The sequence below is a fragment of the Typha latifolia genome, chromosome 3 (assembly GCF_019914945.1).
Source record: "Typha latifolia isolate L0001 chromosome 3, TyphaL0001v2, whole genome shotgun sequence".
Taxonomy (NCBI): Eukaryota; Viridiplantae; Streptophyta; class Magnoliopsida; order Poales; family Typhaceae; genus Typha; species Typha latifolia.
The window spans coordinates 14424400-14442103 of record NC_133088.1 but is presented as its reverse complement, the minus strand read 5'-3'; the positions used below and the strand labels follow the sequence as shown (position 1 = coordinate 14442103).

Sequence of the window (17704 nt, the reverse complement as noted above, 5' to 3'; positions counted from 1 at the left end):
AGACATGATATAGAGGAATTGCTGCTTCTGGAAGAAGATTATCTATACATTCACAAGAGCATGATAAGGTTATCGAGATGTTCAATTTAAAACCATATACAAGGTTCAGATTAGAAGATGCTTCTATCATCGAAGAAGCAGTCGCACAGGTGACTGATAAATCATACATAGATACGTAAGGTGATTAAAACATCGCTACAACGGAAATCCTGCAGAAGAAATCAACTTCTTTAGGAATTACTAGGAATGACATTAAAGAAATGGTAAATCTCCTCCTCATCCAGGACTCCAACCTCAGTCGAGCAAACTGCACAGCACACAGGCCGGAAAACTGAGTCGTTATGTACATCATCTTTAGACTTGGTAGAATCAACTTGGGCCTTTGAATTCCTTCGCTTCTGTTTTCCTTGCCGCAGTATCTGGTCGGTCCTGACTTTACAATTGCGAACAAACATTGCCCTGTACTGCGTCACATACTTCTCATGCCTGCAGTGCCAAGAATAACGACACAAATATCAGAAACAAATCTATCAATGTGAATGAAACCTTCAGAATTAACATCTTTCATAGATTAGAAGCCTGAAGTATCAACATCATGCCTATAAGTATAAATACAAAATATGCTGGCCAAAAGATTAGCTTCATCGGATTTCAAAGAGATTGATAGGAAGGAAAGGGCATCCGTTGTTCAAATCTCCCAACCTTCAAATTTCAGCCATTCACTAGTTGAGAACGGATTCCATAAAACAATATATAACTTAAAGGTTCTATAAGAGAAAGACTGTCAGCTACTATCATGATCTAAAAGTTTGGAATCAATGCTGCATATTTCTTCTTTCCTTCTACATCAGTCAAAAGGATAAATAAATACAGTGAGTGAAGACCAGTCAACCATGAGCTAAAAGCTTTCTTTATGCGCTTACAACTTGCAATACAAACTTTCAATCTACCAGAAACTGTCAGAGCTTCTGAAGAATCACGAGAACACCAAATAAATGAAAGTTTTTTATTCAAGTGTGTATAAACAGATGATCATCCTCGCAGGATCTCATCAGACAGGTTTAGAGTTTAGACATTGGACAAACGAGTTAGCAACAATCTTGAATTGTTGCTGATCTGCCCAAAATAAAGAGAGGAAAAAAAATTAAGGATGGCTGTGCCATTGGCGCGTCACTTGCTAGCCGTGCGGCAAAAGATGGAGAGAAAAAGATGAGGGAGACGACGGCCATGATGAGTTTTAGATGGTGGTGCCAACAAAAGATGTTTAACCGCAACTTAAGTTTTTATTCAAACTCGACGATCCGACCCGTCTACCTTTCTTCCTCCTCGAGCTAGGACTCCAACGCGAGTGGCACCTCTAGCTCAGACAACGACAAGGTCAGCAACAAGCGGCGACGATGAGGTCGATGACAGGAGAGGTGTTGTGCGGCACCCCTCGTGCCATGTGCCGATATGCCGCCAGCAAAGCCACTCGACTTTTATTTTCATTTTGTACTGATTCAGATTTTGATGATTTCAGCAATGAAAAACTAAAGAGAAGTTCATCTCTCACTTTTGATTTTTGAAGTTAGGCTTTCAATGTCTCGGTGAGTTGGTGCTAATTTTGGAACTGCTAGATGACCTATCGTTTAGTTGGTTTAAGTGATGATCTAATAAGTTCAACTCCGGGGAAGATCTTTAGGAAGAGATACAAATAAGTTCTTGGTATCTTCATGATCCTTATGTTGAACCTTTATCCAGGCAAGAATCACCTATTGTGAACTAGGGTTCAAGGAGCAAATGCCATGGAACTTACCTAGGCGTGAAAGCGGGTCAGATTAATTTTGACCCGACCCACTATCTGACCCGATTCATACCAGATTCAGGTAAAAAATTTCTACCTGACCCGGATACAGATTTAGATACGAGTAGAATTTTTGAAAAAATTTCAGATATGGAATCGAATATAAAAAACTCGATATGGATATGGGTTGGATATAATTTCATATTTTTAGAATGACTTACAGTTTTTAATTTGCTTATTTAAATGGTGAATAATGATATTGTTATTAATAATGTATTCTATATTGTTTGTGAAAATTGATTTTACTAATTTATATGTATTTGACATGCAAATTTTTTTTAAATTCTAAATATTCTGTGTTAATTATCTAAAAAAAATGGGCATAATTCGTTTATAACTTGATCTGCATCCATCTAAGAGTCAATTCTCTATTTGAAAATTATCCGTATCTATTTAGTTAGGAATATAGTTTTAAAGCTTGTTATCCATCTAATATTCGTATTCGGACCCAAAATATGGATCCCAGATGTGAGTTAAGCACTATCCGATATGTATCAGATCTGTTTTCACCCCTAAACTTACCCATATAGCATATCGAATTAACCAGGTCATAAGTATTTCTCATTTTCTTGTGAATCAAAGGCTCACGATTGCAACTGCCATATCAAATAGTTCGTTCATGGAAACTACTAAAGAGTAATATATTCCTCAATAGTCAAGAGGAAAGAGATAGAGTGTTAATAACAACAACAACCGCCATTCCATGATTACAAATATGAACAACGCATCGTAGAGAAAGAATCACTAATATACGATTGCATATAAATATTCTTCAATAATTTAAAAAAATGGAAATTATATAATGACAACTTTAACAGAATTATTGCCAACTAAAAGCTAGTCCATTTTACTACTTTAATATCGATATGCATTAGAATTTCATTTATGATGAGAAACTAAGGAAAACCTTTGACAATCCAAGCACAGGGTAGTGAAACACGCAGGGCAGCTAAGAATAGCATCCGAACTCTGCCCCTTTCTCTGTTTATGAGCCCACAATTCATCGACATCATCAATATTTGGATCATAAAATTCAGGTTTGACGGAGTAGTCGACTTCATCATCACTAGAAACTAAGACCAGTAAAAGGAACAAAGTTTTGAGATCCCAAGTCTTCAAAAGTATGGGTAAAATTAGATATAATGGAAAATACGAAGCGAACTATTAAGAGCATTCCGTACCGAGTTCGTGGGGATCGACAGTTCCCTCTTCCGATTCTATCGCCTTCTGCTCTCGAGAGCTCTCCATTGCTGCTCTCTTCTTCTTCTCGCGTGTTCTCTAGGGTTTTAAGTCGAAGACTCGAAGGTTTAATACCGGAAGTGTTTCGAAGGGATTAGACCTTTTGGACGAATGTGGGACGTTGATTAATATGATCCGACGGCATCGAACCTGATGATAACGTTGCCGAGTCCGCTGTTGACAGGAGTAGACGGCACCGACTTCAGCAAGATAAGGAGTTGAGCACATTAGCACTCAATTAAACAACCAGAAGACCAGTTGAATGAATAAAGAAGAGCCACTCCTAAACAAAAGCTAGTTGGATGAAATTTAAATTTAGTTACAGTTTAGATCAATGATCTCAAAGAATATCCACACACACACATACAAATGGTAAACCAGAAAAAGGAACATTTGAGCAATATATAGTTCTTTTTACTGTTTCCCTAAGACGAAATGAACATGCATGGATATTATGGTAGCCATGCAAGAAGATGATGGAGTCCTACCTATCACTATTCTCCATTCTATTCAATTCAATTCCTATGCTGTGGATTTCACATTGGCGGCGGCGGTGGGCAAGTGCTCATCCTGGGGAACAAACTTCTTCCAGAACCAGTGCCTCCTCCACACCAGATTCATCTCCTCGATCGGCACGTTCTTCGTCTCCGGAAAGAGGAGTATGATGAAAAGCGTCATGGCGAGGACGAAGAAGGCGAAGAGGAAGAACAAGCCGTGCTTGAGGTGGCAGAGGGCCATCAAGAAGAACTGAGCCACGAGGAACGTCCAGAAGAAGTTGACCGACACCACGATCGACTGCCCCGCCGACCGGATCTCCAGCGGGAAGATCTCGCTCGGCACGAGCCAGCCGAGCGGTCCCCACGACCACGCGAACGCCGCCACGTAGACGCATATGAGCACGAGCACGAGATTCGCGAATCCTTTGGATAGCGCCTTGTCCCCACCCGACCCGAATCCGAACCCGAGTATGACCCCGATGGCCACCTGGCTCACCAGCATCTGTGCCCCGCCCTCCAGGAACAGCGCCTTGCGGCCGAGCCGGTCAACGCTGGCGATGGAAACCAGCGTGGCAGCGACGTTGACCACCCCGGTGATGACGGCGGACATGAGGGAGGCGTTTGCGCCGAACCCGAGGGTCTTGAAGAGGACGGGGGCGTAGAACATGATGACGTTGATCCCGGTGAGCTGTTGCGCGGCCGGGATGACGACGGCCATGATGAGCTGCGGTCGGTAGCGCCGCCGGAAGATGTTGCGCCACGGGTGCTGCACCCTCGCTGATGCCTCGCTGGCCTCGACCATGTCGGCGAGTTCGGCGTCGATGTCGTCAATGCCTCTGATCCTGCGCAGCATCGCTTTTGCCTCGTCGCGGTGGCCGCGTTGGACGAGGGAGTTGGGGGTGTCGGGGAGGAGGAGGGCACCGATGGTAAGGAGGCCGCCAGGGACGGCGGCGAGGGCGAGGGAGACGCGCCAGCCGTAGCCGGCGGTTATCCGGTTCGTGCCGTAGTTGACGAGGTTGGCGACGAGGATGCCGAGGGTGGTGGCGAGCTGGAATCCGATGTTGAGGGCGCCGCGGAGGTGGGCGGGTGCCATCTCGGAGAGGTAGAGGGGGACGGCCTGGTTGGCGAAGCCGACGCCGATGCCGAGGAGGATGCGACCGACGATGAGCATAGCGACGTTGACGGCGGCGCCGTTGATGGCGGAGCCGGCGAGGAAGTTTGCCCCGCCGACGAGCATGGAGACGCGGCGGCCGAATCGGCGGGTGGTAGCGGAGGCGACGTAGGTGGAGAGGAGGCCAGCGATGTAGAGGGAGGAGGTGAAGGCGGTCAGGAGCGGGCTATCGAACTGGCACCACTGGTTCTTCTGGCCGCCGGCCACGGCCTCCTCGTCGCGGTACACAGAGGGGAAGAACTTCTCCAAGAACACATCCATAGAGGTCACACCACCTATAATGCCCAAGAAGATAAGATTTGAACTCATGATCACTACAAAATCTAACTCTCATCTCATCATAATGTTAGATAATTATTCATTACAAAAAGCGGCATAATAGAAGTCAATTTTATTTTTCTCATATTTTTCACCTGATATGCCAATGTCGTATCCAAAGATGAGGCCACCAGTAGCAGCAACCATGCAAGTGATGACGACGAAGGCCGTCACCTTCCCGCCGTAGTCCTTCACCTCCCCCTGTGACACCATCCCACCTCCTGCCATTCTCGAGGCGAAATTAAACAAGCAAGTACTCAAAATCTATTCTAAATATTTCTTGTCGAACTCTCAGTAGCTCTAAAGCAGCAAATGAACGCAAAGGATAGCAAGGTGATTCTCCTCTTCTATTTCTCTCTCTCTCTCTCTCTCTCTCTCTCTCTCTCTCTCTCTCTCTCTCTCTTTCTCTCTAAGCTAGCAACGTTCTACTCCTCTAGTTACGTTTGGGATTTGTATTAAGTAGAAGGGTGGCCGAATGATATTCCGTAATAATTGGGTTGACCCTATCCATCTTTCGATCAGGTGTTACCCTCTTTACGAATGGATAAGGGGAGTTGGAATTTGCAACGTGGGTTTCTAGCCATTCTCTAGGAAGAGAGGAACACGGAGAAGTTGGACACCGTTAGTTTAATTTACCATAGATTAATTGTCTACCACCCAAATCAATAGGGAGTTTAAGAAAAAAAAAATACCTCTACGTGGACTCTTTTCTAATTGGGTGAGCAAAGTCAGAAAAGATTTCGTCCCTACTTCTGAATTGCTATGGATTTTCTGCAGCTCTCAGCATTTCAGCAAGTAGGAACCTCTGGCAAACTTTGATCGCTATTTTCAACTTTTCGTATATAAGTTCTTTTTTTCTCTTTCATTCAATTAACTTTAAAAGTATAGAAATACAGGCAAAGCTTATTTGTATACATTCTTTTTAATTTATAGGCACAAATATAAAATTTAGAAAGATATGCTCACAAAGGAGTATACAGGCAAAAAAAGGTCAAGATGCTACGTAGTTTAGTTATAAGATTTTTGAGAGTACTAACCAGTCTTCAAGTAGAATTACATTCTGAGTCTACTCAAAATTGGGTAACATTTTTGTCATTCCATTGAAAAGATTCAAGACAGAAAACAAGCTGCGAATTTATGAAAACCTTTCTGTGTCAGACTTTCTCAAACAAAATAAATTTACAAAGTAAACAGAGTAGAAATGTAACCCCACGTAGTAGTTACTATATACAAACGATAGAGATTAACAACCAGCAAGAAATTCTAATGTACATGCGAATGAGTTTGCTCAATTCCTAAGACACGAATTTCCTTCCGGTTCTTTTAAAACCATATGCCAAAGCCACCCAGGATCTGTTAGGTTATCAATTTCTTTGTTCACCTATATCAAATAAGTTGAGAGAATGATGCAACTCAACGCCCCCGACTAGGATGGTTCTGAATTACTTCCTGGAAGCCACCCATTATTCAGATATCTCAGCATGCTCGTCAAGCAGAGGTCTAAGGTTTGATCTCTCAATGACGGGAACGCCATGCTCACTTTCTTCATTGAAACGGTCAACGCTGTGAAGAAATATGCCTGCCAGAGGAAAACATAACTCTTCAATTTGATAAAAAAGATGAGGCTGATGATATAAATGGTAAAGAATAATCAAGTAAAATGGGATGTAAAATGTCACAAAAACCAGGCAGCAATTATGGGGCCTAGATTTGGCTGCCAACAATAGAGGAAACAAAGACAACAGATTGGATCACCCTTTTCATGCAATAACCAATAAATAAGATCCAACAAAAAAATGAACATCCACAAGACAGCTCGCTTCTAAATTCTCATACAAAGGAGAAAAGATTGGAGCTCACCGTTCAGTTTTCTCATACATGCAAGAGAAGTATGTAAACAATGGAATATTTAATATATCGTTTTATATACTCAAAGAACATGCAGGCTTAAAAGAAAATAGAACCTAATAAACAAGTGCTAGAATGGATACATACCTGCAAACCATATACCAGATGCAATGAAAAGAATAGATGTCAATATCAGAGCAGTTTCTCTCCAGTTGTTGACATAGTCCTGAATCCAAAGTTGAAAAGAGAAAACAGTTCGTAAGCAGAGAATACAATTTATATGCAATAAATCAATGTGTCCATCTTCCCTCCCAGACCGTGCCTAGGCAGGAACTCATGCAAGCACTGAACTTGCTGAATATAGATTCAAGAATATAGAAATCAAAAGAACTGTCACAAACCTGTAAAAACCCAACCAGCGGTGAAGAAGGCACATCACCAAATATGTGGATAGAAACAGTGGACATTGCCATGGATAGCGGTCTCAAACTAGGTTTTACACAATGGAGGCATATGTAATTCACTGGACCCTGCAAAAGAATATGAAGGTCTGAGAACAAAAAGAGTTGTAGGTATCTTATACAAAGATGCCTTTAAAAGTAGATATGCCTCATTTGCATATCTCAGTTTGTTCATCCAATAAAGAAAATATAAGCGGCCTATACATGCCCATGCATACTCTCATCTTAAATTTCAAATATAATTATTTGAGAAGAAGAGAACTGTTAGGAGCATGTATCAATTTAGTGACCACCAGGTAATATATGTTTGAGACCAGCATCAGAGGCACTTATGGGGAAACTTGTAGACTATGACAGCATATATCCACACAGAGAGAGAGTGCTCAGCACTTAGTAAACCAGAACATTAAGCTGTGTAAGAAGCTTATACCTGTGTAGCAAAGACTAGAAGCTCCCCAACTGAGAAGAATGGTATGAATCCATAAAGGCTCTTGAAACAAAATGCACTGAAACAAAATATCGCCCCGAGAAATGTTGCTCCAGAAAGAAGCTGCAAGTTGACAACTCTGAATGAACATAACCACCTCACCATGATTATATTTGTAAGAAGCTAGTACAAGTACTTTAGACATTAGAATGTGGAGCCCCAAATCATAGTGATTAAAAAGTACAGTCTGTGGTTGATACCCATAGTGTAGAAAATTAAACTGATCAGACTAAAAGGGCAGTTGAATTTAATTCAATGTTCTAATGGATTTTATTGCCATAGGACAAGTTTGTATATTTTTAAGGTCCTAGGTGTTAAGAACTAGGATGATAGAGAAAATGCCACGTAGAATGCATGCAAAAATGCTGAACTTTGACATCCACATGACAATGAGTTATATTTGGGCAGAATGGTGTCACCGTAATTTCGACATCATAGAACCTCATGAAGCAGAAGGAACATATATTGATGACTGTTTCTCAAGGAGCTCTGGAACCCAACGAAAATGCCGAAACTTCTTCTAGACAAATATCCAATTAGGTCCAAAGTAGAACATCCTAATATCAATGAGAAAAATTCCAAACCAAAGCATTTCTAGAGCTCGCTAGAATGTAAGGCATGCAGTCCTTTTATATGAAGTATTCATGCTCTTTTCTTCTTTCCTTGATGAAGCAATTTTACTATGTGACTAAAGACTGGTGACATTAGGTGCAATTAAAAATGGGCTCCAATATACCTGAAACTCTGAAAGTAATAGTAAATGCAGATAAAGATTAGATCAACAACACAAATGACATCTTGACTCTCATGGCATAATAGTTAACGATCTACCAGGCATTTCAGTATTAGCATTCCTATTCATGTTCTCATTCCTGATCTTTAAATATTACGATGACTTTTTATCTTTCACATGTATGCAATACGAATCTATTAGTTAATACATATTACATTACATTTTTTCAACTATACTATATCTTGTATCTACAATATTCACCAAATTCAGCTAGTTTTACAAATAACTTTCAAGTGCCAAAAGAAGACTTATTTTTAACAAGCCATCCTAACTTCAAACTTTCAATTTTCATATACTTCAACAAGTATTCACCTTTAGCCTCACGACTTGTCAAAAGTGCAGGGTTGATGAAGAGATTGAGAAAGAAAGGAAAGCCAGTAAAATCCATGGTTGATTCATGGATATTGGCATGGGAGGAAAGGCAGTTCACTTTGGATGGATCATAATCCACCTGATTAGACTAACTTCATGAATGCAGGTTTTGTTCATGAGAAGACTAGTTTAATAGTAGAAACAGGAGTATATGGTAGGCATAAAGATAGACACAATGTGGAACAAAAAGCCATCGGGTACGGTGATGCGAACCAGGTCAGATCGGATCACATCAAGGGGAGATTAGACTCAATGGATTGAGTCTAGTTATCTTATTTGCTTATTTAGTTTAGTTAGAAGGTTAGGATTTTATTTAATTAGATAAATCTAGCTCTGCGCAATTTTGGAAAAATATTCGCAGAATATTCTACAGATGTCCGAATAATATCAAACCAGCGGGGTAAGATCGCCAACCTCCAGATCTACAACTTTCGTATTCACAACTTCTCCAGATTCGGAATCTATCTACTTCGAAACGAAGGATTAATCCGTGAAAGATAAAGAAAGGCTAATTTAGTTAGTTAGCTAGCTTTATCTTGTTGTTTAAATTTCAAATAAATCGGATAATCCGCATATGGATCCAATCCGCTATGGAATTTTACTTCTATAAATAAGAGTGGACATGTATTGATAATTTTATGAATGGAATCATTATTGAGAGAATTATGAGTTTAGCCAGTTATTATTCCCGTTCTTATCTTTTTACATTAACCGTTGGATTGCCTTTATCTTCATAGAAGTAGATCATAATCGTAGATCCCTTTCAAGCTTTCAAACCCTAGCCACCTCCTACCTCCAATAGCCACCCTACTACACGGCCGTCCACCACCCTCCGACGATCGCCACAACGTTGGAAATTACCATTCTGCCCTCTCTAATCTATCTCCACTATTTTATTTTTATCTTTTCATCCCGACCTCCAATTTAGGTGAAACCAGAGCCATTAAAATCATAACTCATCTCCACCTAAATTTTCATAATCATCCAACGGATGGATCGTTCCAGATCTGGTCCGTAACATACGGATTTATATCATTATAGGTAAAGTTAAGGGAACTGACAGCACTATAAGCATGATTGGGAAATGGAAAGAAATTATGCTCTATCAAGTTTCAACATGATGTAAGTAGTTCCAATTTTAGAATGAGATGCTAATATTAATGACTTTATAGGCCTGCCTATCTTACTAGGTTTTCGAAAGTTAAGGTAGGCTTGTAAGTCTAGATTTTTATGTTCTTCCACTTGTTTCTATTCTTCTTCTTGGTGAAGCTCTCATACACCCTTTCCAACTAAATCACAATTTTAGAAATTGCTTTTCATAGGAAAGATAGTGCAAAATAAAATAACTGTTGATTGACTACACATTAGACAATATGATTAAAGAAAGAGATCCACATATTTTGACTACTGAAATTTCCTCTACATCATTATTGAATTAAGTATACACAAAATGCAAGCACTACATTAGTGTACGTAAAACGATGCAACACTACCACAAATGATACTTTCTATTGAAATCACATGTACCTTGAAAGCATTTGAGATTGTGGAATCCATTTTATCAAGAATAAAACCACCAGCTAAGGTTCCAAAAATCCCACAGACTATCGTTATTCCTCCAAACATAAGATCTGCATTGCTCTGACAGGAAAATATATTGGAAAATTGATATCAGTAGTACAAGTAAAATTACTAATAAAAGAAATTGTAAAGCATTACAAGGGACCTAACTATGCAACTAAATGAAAGAAATGAATTGAAATTACAAAACAAATTTAAAATAAATGTTACCATACCAAAGAAAGAAAACCAGTGCACGCATATGTTCCATTATGATCAGGCTAACTACCTATCCATAACTACTTGTCTTATCTTGACTATAACTCAGAGAATTGTAAAAGAAATGCTATAAGAGAAATGACAAGCTTACATTAAAGCTCTTTCATCACTCATTATTGAGCAGCGAGTTGACTTACAGCTATAATAAATTTGGTAAAGTTCCAAAGCCATCATAACATAATAGGTTATCAATAGACAGACAAGAGTAAATTAACAGCAGTTATTCAATCATTTAATAACCAGAGTTATTCTTTAATATACTCACCTAATCCAATTTGTTACTGAGCACACTAATTCATGTTGTCAGCTAACTGGAGACTAGGATGTAAGATACAAATATCTGATTAAGCTAATTGATTAGGACTACAATGTGAAATTAAAGAACCATTTATAAGACTAAAATCATGTAAGTGGATAAAGCCAAACAATTTGAAAAGACAATAAAGATGTAGAAAACTAAGACAACTTCATATAATGGACAGATGCAACATGATAGGAAATATTGGTGAAAATTCTACTTTCAATTTTTTTTTTCCATATGCAAAGTTCAAGCTATGAGAAAATTTCCCATCACAATAATCGTAAATGAATTTGCCAATGTGTACTGAATGGGAAACTAGAAATAGAAAGTTACCATATGATAAATGTCATAACCCGCCTTTGGTCCCCAATATGAATAAGCACCAATGACAAAGTTGTATGCAATATAACCTGCAAAAAGAGACAATGGAGTCCTACGCTTTAATTGAGCATTAGGGAAACTCAAAGGAAACACCAATTTCACTTCTATCAGCAAGTACAAAATCTTATGTTTGATGTGAAATTCAGAACATATCAAGAGATCCAATGGAAAAATAGAAAGGTATTAATTATAGTTTTAGCTGCAAAAGTCTGACCTAAAACATTAATGACATAAACCTTCTCGAGCAGAAGTACTTTCACATCTTTCCAAAACCGCCCCATTTGAATCATAATCTTCTTACTACCACTTGATCTGCCATAAATTAATTTAAGCATAACATCAGATAGATGCACAATAAGTCACTCATAATCTGTATCAAATTAAAATCCAAAAGCACAAAGAAAAGAAAATAAGTAGAGTAGCATAATCTGCAAAAAGGACTACTCAAACAGAAAATGGGTTACTAAACAATAAACATGCATCTGAATTGAGATTATTGAATATCTGAAGAAAATACATTGCTCAAAACTAAAATGCAACATTATAATATAGACTGGGATACATTCAAATGGTCTCACATGGGATGCAAAGTAAGATAGGAGCCTAAAATCATCCAACAATTTAATTTCCTGAGATGTGAGGGTATGCTCAGAGAAAGTTGCTTTTAGGCAAAGCTTGACCTCTGCATGGATGCCCATGTCTATGTCATGGTATCGCTTCCACCACCTCTAGGAGGTGATCCGAATTGGTAGATCATCTAATATGATTACCAGGTCACTGATTGTATCCAATTATATTAAAGTAACTAGATCCCAATCAGATGGCTTCCTCTGCCTCTTAGAGATGGTATCACATGGGAGGAGGTGGTGGCAGCCCCATGCCACATCAAAGCATTCATATAGCACAAGTTGCACAACAATCCATCGATTCCCTATATGCTGATCATTACATGATAATTTCAAGATTCAGCAGACTCATCGAATCAAAGTAGTATCTAGAGATATCTAGGGACATAATTCACTAAATTGAAAAGACAAACTCTAGAACATACTCCTTAAAACATGGAACTTGTAGAACAATTAGCAGCAATGATACCGTGCACATCATAACAATAAAAAAGGTCCTTGAATCTCACTTGAACAACTTAACGCCAGCACAACGCATTTAAAAATGAAGTTTTTGGAATATAAATAACTGTAAAATAGGCAAAAAGAATATTGAAGAACAAGACATCATACAAGGAAAATTTCTGCTTTGGTTTATCAGTTAAGTCCTCGTTATCAGCAGGAATATCCCGTTTTGTAGCCGGATCATCTGAAACTACAAAAAGAAATTATAGCAAAAAGGCCATGGTAAAGTACCTAAAACTTATATGCTAGGAAAAAGAGAAACTCCTTTGACATGTCATAATGCATTTGAGTTATCAAGAAGCACAACAAATATTTAAAAAGTGAAAAGAATTTGCTATTTCGGGTTTTCTTTCTCTCACACAAAAAGTTTTGATGGTTCCACAAGGGCCAAGAAATTCTTTCAATCTATGTCATTTCAGATATCTACTATAATTATTGAAACTATCCAGGTTACTGAAGTATTAGAAAATAAATAATAAATATAATATACTTTACTAGTCCGACACAGAGGAGAAATATATTTATAAAATATAAAATAACAAACATAAGGGGAAACAAAAAATTTCACACCTGTATGGATGAAATAAATAAATTTAGTGATTCAACTAAGAGATATGTGAACATGAACATACTTATTTCAACTTGAAATTCTTGATCGGTCATCTCTCCACTGCCTTTTGATTTCTTCAACCCAGATGTAGTAAATCCTATATTATAATATTGTCAAAAGCACATAAAAAGATGCAAAATATGTTGATTTCAGATCAGACATATAAACATCTAAAGGTGATAAAATCAGTCACCTTTTAATTGCAGAGGCTTTATTATAAAGCCCAGAATGGCAAATGGGAGCATCAAAATAGACTCTCCCCAGAATGCAGCACGCCAGTGAAGATGACTACCAACCTGGTATGTATAAAAAATAACTAATAAGCGTCAAAATCATTTATCCTACTTCATACATATTCGAGAAATAAAGGCGGGGAGAAATTTAGAAACATGTGGACCAGTCCTTTTAAGTAATCTGCTGCCCATTAATGTATATGCTGCATACAACACAGGCAATTTTTCATGCATTATTAAATAAGGACCTTGACACTAAGACATACATATTAAAAATGTACACAGCTAATCCGCAGAAGTATTCATCCATGCAAATGAGAGACCCAACCAGCACTTTGGGAGAAATCCAACCACTATCATACTTTCAGGTACTAAGATATACTAGTCACATAACTGTAACATGATTTAATACTCAAGGAAAAGAGTATTCTCCAACTGAAACTCACCAATCCACCATAAACATAGCCAACAGCAATACCAGTTGGTATACACATGTAGAAGACAGAAAGCCAAGCTGTTTTCTGCCACCATTACATTTGATAATACAAAGGATCAGTAGAAAATAATAAAAGAGCCATGATAAAGCAAGAACAGAAAGCCATGTAAAGTTGCAAAGTGTATATGACAAGATATGATTAAATCCACTGAAGACAACTTTTGGATCCATATTCCCAAATGTTTCTAAGATTTTAGTAGATTTCAAGGTCCTATGTTCAATTTGCACTCAGGCAACTTTTTCTATTATCATATGTTTCAATCTTATTCTCTGCAGATTAGTGATTCATCTGAGTAGATATAGCCATAAAAGCTTCACTAGAATACTGCAAAGGCAGTAAGTCAAAACATGTATTAAATGTGATAGCAGTGAGCATCTTTTTATTAAAATGTATATGTAAACATATATTTATATAAATCTGTTCAAAAATACTACTTTCCTCTCAAGATTCAGATGTAGGTAACTCTAATTTTCTTCACATTGTTGATCGTCACATTACTCATCTTCCACACGATGCAAATCCATTTCAGAATAAGATGCATGCTACCACATGAAAGAAGGATGTCCTATGTTGTTATACACATATCTTCTGTTCTCCTCAAAGGCTTGAGGAACTCTTCCTATTACCTCTTTCCTTTAACTCACCAAATTAACTGTAATCTTGTAATCAATAAGCAGATCGGGACAGAACCAATAATCCAATATCTCTACATTGCATGGCAGCTCGAAGTTAAGAGTCTGCCTCGCTGGAAGATTCAGCAGAGTTTAAGGATTCCATAGAAAAGTTAGTGAAATAAGACAAAACAAACCTGAGAAGGAGGTGCATTATCATCAATAAATGGAGCTGCAAGACTTATAAATGAAGCCTCACCAACGCCAACCAACCTAAATAGAAAAATAGAGATCATTCTTCTGGATGGAAGCTTTGTAGATAAACGTGTCTTACACTCTTGGCAGGTCATTGCCTATTAAGTAAAATCACTTACATGCGGCAAATTGTAATTGACCAAAAATCAAATGCACACCCACAGCCAGCTGTAGCAATAGTCCAAACTAATAGTCCAACTCCAATAAGCCTAAAAGGGTTATGACTGAAAAGAAAGAAAAATTTGTCAATCATACCAAAGGTTATAAGAAAGTATAGTACATACTACATAGTACTACATGTTTCAGCTAGAGATCAACCTCTTTGCCAAAGAAGCAAATACTGGTGAAGACACCAGTAAGCCAACCATAAATGCAGATGACAGGATACCATCTTCAAAATAATTTAGGTTAAAGTCTCCCCTGCAACAATATATTGCACAGTGATCAAAAGCAACCTAGCAATGTTCATATCACTAAGTTTGGTTAGAAAAACAATCCACTGATTGAGGTTGATATTTACAAAGCCTATCTAACAAAAGTGTGAAAGATGCCTGCTTGGCTGCTTATAAAAATAGGCCCACAAAAGAGAAAGTGTAGGTCTTGATTTAAGTTCCAAAGTTACAATAAATTAAACTAGTTGTCCAGCATGTCATGCATGTTTAGAAAAAATGGAAACAAAAATGCAAATAACTGTTTAACGAATATGGTAAGTTTGGGTGTCTATGTATATTTAGTTATTTACAGATAGAGTTGAGTTTGTTATTTCACATTCTTACATAGTTACACTTACAACCATAAGAGGTATAACAAGAGTACATATTCTTCCAAACTTTTGACTAATGGAGAAAACGAATTAACTGCTAGAAGCCTAGAAGTCAATTCAACTTTATGATTTCTCTTATATTATTGGCATCATCATGTTTGTAACTTTGATGCTTAAAAGGATACACTGTTACACCTATAGACAGTTAAATGTAAGCATTAAAAAATACACAAAGTCAGAACAAGAGGATTCATCCACTTATATAAAACTTGCACAAACTAAATGGATCACAATTTTACAGGATTGTTTCTACATGCTAATAAAAGAATAACATTACTGAAACTTAAAATGAAAGTAAAGGTTCTGTAATGCATCTCACTGAATTCCAGTGCCCGAAGTGCATATACCACTCTCTGTGCATGTTCGACGACTACCATTGACACCATTACTTGCTATTGCCCCTCGATCAAGATAATTTAACATGTTGATGATACAAAAGATCACAAGTAATCTGCAAGCAAAAAACAATTGTCTCATGTTGAGCGTAAAGACAAAAGAAAAGTGCAAACCATGATACAGAAGTACTAGCTACTAGTTGCTACAGGAAATTAAAAACATACTTTTGCAACGATTTCAAAAGCTAGCTTGTATGAACCTACTAAACAAACATGCTTAGGGGTAAGTAGATAAAATAGCCCCTCTTCTACGTCTTGTTTCAACTGCTACTTCCAAAGCTCCTAAATCAACATCAAGGAACCAATTTCTGCCTCATCGCACTTGCTTCAGACGATGCCTCTCTAATCTTATCGTATATCTACCACTTCCAAACCCATGTGACGAACTCCAATTTCTACATCCCCCAACTAATACTCCCTCATAAATCGCAACAAGATTTCAAATTACCTACCTCTCCTCCTCCTCAATTCAACACTAAAACCTAGGATCAGCACAACACTGAACCGAAACGAACAAAAAACAATCCTGAAATCTTCCTTACCTCTTGGGCGTGAACCAGGAAGGATTGGGATCAGGGCCATCAGAGCGAGGGTTTCCATCCGGATCTTGGTGTACAGAAATCGCCATATCCGTCGTCTTCGGTGGAGGAGGAGGAGGAGGAGGAGGAGGAGAAGGGGTAGTTCCCGGCTCTGGAGAGTCCACGTTCGGGTGGTCTTGCGTTGGCTCTGCCTCTGGCTCGCCCATAAAATTAAAATTTTAAAGGAAATAATTACAGGAAGAGTTTGAAGTAAAAACAAAGTCTTGGTGGTGAAAATACGTATAATTCCTTTCCCCCCCTCTCTCTACATCAATTTCTAGGGCTTTTTCGTAAATATATTCTTCTTTTTCTCCTCGGTGGTTGGGGAAAGAAGAACAGAGGAAGATGAGAGGAGGAAGAAGAGACGTTTTGATACCTTTCGATCTTTTCTCTCTCTCTCTCTATCTCTATCTCTCTCTCTCTCTCTCCCCCTCTTCTGCTCCTCTCTCTAAAAGCCGGTTGTTGTGACATGAGATATGGGAGTTTGTACCTTGTTGTATATTATTCAAACATAAACAAACTAGTTGTTATTAAAAGAGACAAGTTTGAAACATCTAATCTAAGAAAATCTAGCCATCTTGTCCCGTGATTATCCGTGATTGTTATAATTATTCAAATTTAAATTCCTTAGTTTTTTTTTTCTTATTTGTACATTTATGCATATCGTGGTTAAACCATGGTTAAATATATTTTTTTAAGTATATACATGAAAAGGAAAAAAAAAACGATTGATCGTAGTTGTGGGAGCAATTGGGTAACCTATTTTTAGTACGTAGATTTGTCCTTGTACATCTTTTGGCCACGTGAGATGTGGAATGACAGATAGAGATTAGTTGTCTTTATTAGCGGCTTAATCTTTCGTTTGGTCTCCCACACTACTAAAGTAATGATTCGCAATCATTGAAGCCACCCAAGAAAAATCTCAACTACCGTTAGATCCACACCCATGCTTCTTCTATTCAAAAAGCTATTTTGTTGGATTAATTGGTTATCTTAGCTTAACCATTATTCTACAACAATGG

General features: G+C 38.1%; 2 protein-coding genes across 5 annotated transcripts; both read right to left on the bottom strand.

Moving 5' to 3' along the window:
* Positions 1-22: 22 nt before the first annotated feature.
* Positions 23-5296, bottom strand: LOC140783354 (sugar transport protein MST3-like). 2 transcript variants are annotated; one of them, XM_073130224.1, is made up of 5 exons: positions 5164-5296; positions 3649-5025; positions 3025-3112; positions 2751-2916; positions 23-486 (listed from the first exon to the last, which is right to left on the bottom strand). In XM_073130224.1, the coding sequence occupies exons 1-4, from the start codon at positions 5294-5296 to the stop codon at positions 2910-2912; spliced, it is 1605 nt and encodes a 534-aa protein (XP_072986325.1). In that variant the 3' UTR covers positions 23-486; positions 2751-2909. The 2 variants fall into 2 exon arrangements, 1 of the variants encoding a protein (XP_072986325.1); XR_012108132.1 differs by lacking the exons at positions 2751-2916; positions 3649-5025; positions 5164-5296 and having other exon boundaries at positions 345-486; positions 3025-3231.
* Positions 5297-6144: 848 nt separating this feature from the next.
* LOC140784506 (probable sphingolipid transporter spinster homolog 2) lies at positions 6145-17147 on the bottom strand. 3 transcript variants are annotated; one of them, XM_073131973.1, is made up of 17 exons: positions 17059-17074; positions 16647-16836; positions 16029-16160; positions 15205-15306; positions 15006-15110; positions 14829-14904; positions 13970-14044; positions 13484-13586; positions 13313-13387; positions 12789-12870; positions 11765-11862; positions 11503-11579; positions 10557-10670; positions 7808-7927; positions 7318-7446; positions 7064-7142; positions 6145-6647 (listed from the first exon to the last, which is right to left on the bottom strand). In XM_073131973.1, the coding sequence occupies exons 2-17, from the start codon at positions 16730-16732 to the stop codon at positions 6532-6534; spliced, it is 1569 nt and encodes a 522-aa protein (XP_072988074.1). In that variant the 5' UTR covers positions 16733-16836; positions 17059-17074; the 3' UTR covers positions 6145-6531. The 3 variants fall into 3 exon arrangements, with proteins under 3 accessions (XP_072988074.1, XP_072988072.1, XP_072988073.1); XM_073131971.1 differs by having other exon boundaries at positions 16647-17147; XM_073131972.1 differs by having other exon boundaries at positions 12789-12864; positions 16647-17147.
* Positions 17148-17704: the final 557 nt, after the last annotated feature.

What these genes read in the sequence shown, in the direction of transcription:
- LOC140783354 (XM_073130224.1), bottom strand. Translation starts at nt 5,296, where the DNA reads ATGGCAGGAGGTGGGATGGTGTCACAGGGGGAGGTGAAGGACTACGGC. An exon ending in ATACGACATTGGCATATCAG is followed by an intron (nt 5,026 to 5,163) that starts GTGAAAAATATG and finishes TGGGCATTATAG; the next exon opens with GTGGTGTGACCTCTATGGAT. An exon ending in GAAGTTTGTTCCCCAGGATG is followed by an intron (nt 3,113 to 3,648) that starts AGCACTTGCCCA and finishes TAGAGAACACGC; the next exon opens with GAGAAGAAGAAGAGAGCAGC.
- LOC140784506 (XM_073131971.1), bottom strand. Translation starts at nt 16,849, where the DNA reads ATGGGCGAGCCAGAGGCAGAGCCAACGCAAGACCACCCGAACGTGGAC. An exon ending in TTTGCTTCTTTGGCAAAGAG is followed by an intron (nt 15,111 to 15,204) that starts GTTGATCTCTAG and finishes CTTTCTTTTCAG; the next exon opens with TCATAACCCTTTTAGGCTTA. An exon ending in ATAATGCACCTCCTTCTCAG is followed by an intron (nt 14,045 to 14,828) that starts GTTTGTTTTGTC and finishes TAATGGTGGCAG; the next exon opens with AAAACAGCTTGGCTTTCTGT.